This window comes from Stegostoma tigrinum, chromosome 40 (genome assembly GCF_030684315.1).
Source record: "Stegostoma tigrinum isolate sSteTig4 chromosome 40, sSteTig4.hap1, whole genome shotgun sequence".
NCBI lineage: Eukaryota > Metazoa > Chordata > Chondrichthyes > Orectolobiformes > Stegostomatidae > Stegostoma > Stegostoma tigrinum.
The window spans coordinates 16923937-16929936 of record NC_081393.1 but is presented as its reverse complement, the minus strand read 5'-3'; the positions used below and the strand labels follow the sequence as shown (position 1 = coordinate 16929936).

At 47.4% G+C, this 6000-nt stretch overlaps 1 protein-coding gene across 1 annotated transcript in view; it reads left to right on the top strand.

The window, feature by feature from the left end:
* The first annotated feature begins 2819 nt into the window (after window positions 1–2819).
* The window catches only part of LOC125447975 (myoferlin-like), a 112387-nt gene continuing 109206 nt past the window's right edge, over window positions 2820–6000 (top strand). The window contains exons 1-3 of the mRNA XM_059641169.1: window positions 2820–2868; window positions 3158–3213; window positions 4475–4566. Of these exons, the coding sequence (XP_059497152.1) occupies window positions 2820–2868; window positions 3158–3213; window positions 4475–4566 (197 nt within the window). The remainder of the gene's footprint in view (window positions 2869–3157; window positions 3214–4474; window positions 4567–6000) is intronic.

Sequence of the window (6000 nt, the reverse complement as noted above, 5' to 3'; positions counted from 1 at the left end):
GTAAATGCTGTCTCTGTACCGGCCTCCACCACTTCCTCTGGCAGCTCATTCCATACACGCACCACCCTCTGCGTGAAAAAGTTACCTCTTGGGTCCCTTTTAAATCTTTCCCCTCTCACCTTAAACATATGCCGTCTAATTTTGTACTCCCCCCCCCCCCCCCCCCCCCATCCTGGGGAAAAGACTTTGACTATTCACTCTATCCACGCCCCTCATGATTTTATAAACCCCTCAGCTTCCAATGCTCCAGGGAAAATAGCCCCAGCCTATTCAGCCTCTCCCTATAACTCAAACCCTCCAACCCTGGCAACATCCTGTAAATCTTTTCTGAATCCTTTCAAGTTTCACAACATCTATAGTAGAGAGACCAAAATTGCACGCAATATTCCAAAAATGGCATGACCACTGTTCTGTACAGCCTCCCCGTGACCCCTCAACTCCTATACTCTTAACCCACAGCTGTTCATTCTTCTTCAAGGGGCTCCTTACCATTTACTTCTGAGGCTTGGTGTTCAAAATGTATTTTTTTGATGTTGCTGCAACTAACACTGCGTTAGTGGGCACTGTACAGTTGTAAGCGGTTGTAGTGCTGACTCTATGATGCCGTAGCACAGTGCTAAAGCCGCACATACCATTTTGTGTTGGCACCCTGACGGTGATCCGCTCTCAACTACCGCCCGCAAAAGGGCATCTGAGCCATCTGAAGGATAAAACTGTAATTGAAGAGTCTTGTGGCTTTTAATCATTCCCAATTTATCCACTCGGGGATCGCTGGCAAGGCCAGCATTTGTTGCTCATCCCTTGCCCCCCCCCCGCCCCCAACCTCATTGATCTCAAGAAGAAGTGAACTGCCTTGCACCTCTGTACTCTGTGCTGAATGCATACACTCATGCTGCTGTTAGGGTGAGAGCAACAGTGGAGGAATGGCCAGTATAGTTCCAAATCATGTTAGTTTGTTGCTTGGAGTGGAACTAGGGAGCCATGTGGTGGTAATGGATGGGATGCCAATTGGACTGTTTAATGAGCAAGTGATTTCCTTGCTCTCATTATTTGGCAAATGAAAAGTCTGAAACTACTACTGGATGATAAAAGGCCATGAATACTTCATAGAATCCCTACAGTGTGGAAGCAGGCCATTTGGCCCATCAAGTCCATGCCAAACCTCTGAAGAGGATCCCACCCAGACCCAGTCCCCCTACCTATAACTCAGCATTCCCCCCAGCGAACCCACCTACGCCTGCATATCCCTGGACACTGTCAGCAATTTAGCACGAGTGCACGTCTTTGGACCGTGGGAAGAAACTGCAGCACCCAGAGGAAACCCACCCAGTCACCCAAGGGTGGAATGAACCTGGGTCCCTGGCTTCTGAGGCAGCAGTGCTAACCACTGGGCCACCGTGTTGTCCAATCTCTGTTATTTCAACTCTCATCCAATCAGGTTTAGTTTTACAAATTATTTCTGGCACTCAACCTGCATTTTAGTTTCAGACCCTTCTTCCCAACTCTCTTTATTTGCTGTATCGAATCTGGGCTTTGCCAGGCAATTAAGAGCCACACATAGGCCAGACCAGATTTTCTGATTCTAGGACACACCAACAATGATGACTGTTATGGAAGGGGATTCACTTCCAGCTTTTGTGAATTCATTGAATTTGAGTCCCACTGGTTGCTGACGTGGGATTCAACCCGTGTTCCTTGAGCATTAGCCTCTAGATTTCTGGCTCAGCGGCATTCCCACTGTGCCAAGTGCTTTAAGCCTTACACAGCTTTTCTAATTTGGAGTTTGACCTCACTGGGAATGAATCCCACTGCTTGACTTATTTTTCGAGTGAACCAAAAACCAGCAAAAGGACTGCAGATGCTGGAAATCAGAAATGGAAGCAGAAATTGCTGGAAAAACTCAGCAGGTCTGGCAGCTCCTGTGGAGAGACAACTTTCTGTCTACCGACGCTGCTTGACCTGCTGAGCTTTTTTGGAAATTTCTGTTTTTGTTTCAACTTTTTATTGTTCTGGTTCACCCACGTTATTACCTTTAGTGACTGTGCTTCAGATCCCTCTGCTCCCCTCCTTCTAGCTTCTACGGGGGGGTTAAGAAGGCGTTTAGCACGCTTGCCTTCATTGCTCAGACCTTTGAGTATAAGAGTTGCGACGTCACGGTGAGGTTGTACAGGACATTGATGAGGCCTCTTCTGGAGCTCTCTGTCCGGTTCTGGTCGCCCTATTATAGGAAGGAAATTATTAAGCTGGAGAGGGTTCAGAAAATATTTACCAGGATATTGAGGTAACAAAGTGTGGAACTGGATGAACACAGCAGGCCGAGCAGCATCTTAGGAGCACAAAAGCTGACGTTTCGGGCCTAGACCTGAAAAAATCTGATGAGGGGCCTAGGCCCAAAACGTCAGCTTTTGTGCTCCTGAGATGCTGCTTGACCTGCTGTGTTCATCCAGCCTCATGCTTTGTTATCTTGGATTCTGCAGCATCTGCAGTTCCCATTATCTCTGATTTACCAGGATATTTCCAGGAGTGGAGGGTTCCATTATATGGATAGGCTGGGACTTGTTTGACTGGAGAGTAGGAAGTTGAGTGGGTTTGTCAAGGGCTTAAGGGTTTTATAAACCCTTACAGAGGGTTTATGAAACCATGAGGGGTATAAATAAGGTGAATGGCAAGGGTCTTGTCTACAGAGCAGGGGAATTCAAAACAATGGGGCTTATTTTTAAGGTGAGAGGAGAAAGATTTTAAAGGGACCTAAGGAGCAACTTATGCACGCAGTGGTTCGAATGTGAAATGAACTTCCAGAGGAAGTGGTGGATGCGGGAATGCTTGCAATGTTTAAAAAACATTCGGATAAGTTCATCAACAGGAAAGGTTTGGAGGGATATGGGCCAAGCACAGGCAGGTGGGGCTGGTTTAGTTTGGGAACATAGTCAGCATAGACTGGTTGGACTGAAGTGTCTGCTTCTGTGCTGTGTGACTCCGTGAATAAAGCTGCATTCTTATTTCTCTCAGCCCCATTTTGCAAGGTGTTTCATGTGTTATAGTGTATCCTGTCTGCCATTCCCCTTCTGAGGAGGGGCAGTAACAGAAAGGGCAGAAAGTGTTGGTGAGCCATCTCTACCAGTACCCAACAGTGATTTATTTCCTTTCATCTTTCCAGGGAAAAAGAAGAGAACAAGCTTATCGGAAGAGGAGAAGAACGTAAGGTGGAATGAGGCAAGTGGAGAAGCGCTCCACGGGTAGACCTAGCCCCCACGTGTACAGTCACGGAAAAATGCGTGGGCATCAAGAATAACAGCGTGCAGTTATATTTGCAGTTTAGAGGTGAACAGCGTGACATGGCAGAGGTGAAGCCCTGATCAGGATGGCCAAGGGTGGCCTAGGAGAGAGGGAGGGTGGTAGAGTAGGCAGGATGAGAAGGTGAAGGAAACCCAAAAGAGATGCACAGGAGCTATTACATGGGGAGATGTGCTAAGTCATGTGAGCCCTGTAGAGGTGGGAGCAGAGGTAGGCCATTTGGCCTATTAGGCCCTCTCCACCATTCAATGAGATCAGGGCTGATCTGATAATCCTTCATTCCACTTTACTATCTCTAACCCTGACTCCCTTCCTGCTTAAAAATCTGTCTCAGCTTTGAATGTACTTAATGTCCCCGCACCCTCAGATAAAGAATTTTACGATTTCACTACGCTCTTAGAGAAGAAATTCCTTCTTTTCTCTAATTTAAATTACTCTGTGATTATGCTAAATAAAAACCAAAAGAACTGCGAATGCTGTAAATCGGGAACAAAAAAATAGTCACTGGAAAAGCTCAGCAGGTCTGGCAGCACCTGTGAAGGGGGTAAAAAACAGGCTTAGCGTTTCGGGTCTGGTGACCCTTCTTCAGAACTGATAGTTCCTTGACTGATGCTGCCAGACCTGCTGAGCTTTTCCAGCGACTTTGTTTTTGTTCTGTGATTATGCTGTCTGATCCTACACTGCCATGACAAGAAACATCTTCTCCGTATCTACAGAGATAGTAGGAAATGCTGATGCTGGAGTCAGGGATAACACAGTGTGGAGCTGGAGGAACACAGCAGGCCAGGCAGCATCAGAGGAGCAGGAAAGCTGACGTTTCGGGTCAGAACTCTTCAAGACACCCCCCCCCCAAGAATCTTATGTGTTTCATTGAGGTCACCCCATTCTTCCACACTCCAACAAGTAGAAGCCCCACCTTCACAGCCGCTCCTCCATTCCTGGGTCTGCCCAGTGAACCTTCTCTGGACTGCCTCTGAGGACAGTCTGTCGTCCAGCAGATAAGGGGATCAAACCTGTTCACAGTGTTCTAGCTGTGCCCTAGGTAGTGAGGTATATTTAAGGGGACAGGGAGAGATGGTGTCCAGTATAGTGGGATCAGGGGGCACAGCTTTCATTCATGCACAACTGCTGCTCGTGTTGAATGTCTGTAATTGTCACAATCCTTTTTTCAATCTTTTAGAGGCTGGAGTTTAAGTTGAAAGGAAATCCTCTCAATGCAAAATCCTCTCTTCAGATTCACCTGAAAGGCAAAGACAGAGTTGGAAAGGGCAGGTAACCTTATTCTGTGTTTTGTGAAGAAGCTGTTCCCCACGTCGACGAGGGAATTCAGTGCAAAAAACGTCAGTGAATTATCTTAAATGAATGTGAGACTTTCACACCCCAGGGGAAATCAGGGATGGCTGTCAGCTGCATCCAAGTACAGGAACAATTGTGTACCAGTATCCTCATCCAAGTACTTTGGAGACTGGGTCCCTTGCAGAGTTCACGTGAGGAGACAGAGAGTGTAAGTGTGAGAATCAGAAAGATGTGCTGCTAAGGTGAGATGAAGCAGGGAGAGAGTGTGGAGCATTGGCGCAGACCAGTTACTGTATGACACGGCAGCAGAGAGAGAGGCCATTTGGCCCCGAGAGCCTACACTGCAATCTACCACCATTGTGGCTCCAACTCCACTTTACCACAGGCTCCCCATTTACCCTGATTCCCTGGGAGACCTGCAATCTGCCTAAAAAGCCTTACTCAATAATACAGCATCCTGGGACTGAGAGTTCCTAGAAATTCACAACTCCACGTGTGAAGGCATTTCTGTCCAGTCATCGGCCCCTCATCCTGAGACTGTGTCTCCCTGTCCCTTATTTCTAGATTCCCCAGCCGGAGGGGTAAACAGCCTCTATGTCCACTTTGTCAAGCCCCTTCAGAATCTGTACGTCCTATTGAGCTAATCTCTCATTCTTTTAAACTCCAGGGAATATAGGCCCAGTTTTCACAGCCTCTCATCTTAAGACAACCCCCTTCTCGGGGACCAGCCTACTGAATCTTCACTGCACTGTTTCCATGATGAGCCTCCCATTTCCTGTCATATGGAGACCAAAATTGTTCTCAGGACCCTAGGTTTGGTCTAACCATAGCCACTTACAACTGTAATATGACTTCTTTGGGAGAAAAGGGGCTCGGTTCTATGGCTGTACGTTCAGTACAAATCCCAATCCAGTCTGCTGAGGGCATTCTGAAATATGGGGCAGCATTTCAGTTCTGGAGATCCTTACAGGTTAGAAAGAACTACGTGGGGTCTTTCGGGACGCGTGTCCTCTTTATGGAACGATTTGCCTCGCTCCACTTGCCCCGCAGCCCTGCATGTTCTTCACCTTCAAAGACAATCCATCCAGTTCCCTTTGCAAAACCACCTTTGAGCCAGCGTCCAACCACCATCTGGGGGCACCGTTCCCCTGAAGACATTGCAGCTGCTAGGAAACCCCATGCATGCTGACTGTCTTTTGGAGGCTTCTGCCATGCACTAACTTCTGGGGTCGTAGGAGAGAAAGAAAGTTCAGGGTTAAAGTTATTCTCAGGCAGCTCATTTCCAGACTGTAACCGCTTGCTGTCTCAGAAGGTTTCTCCTTTGGTTCTTTTTGCCATTCGACCTCGGTCTGTGTCATCTGGTTCTTGATCCACCTGCCAATGGGAGCAATTTCTCTCTGTCTCCAAAAT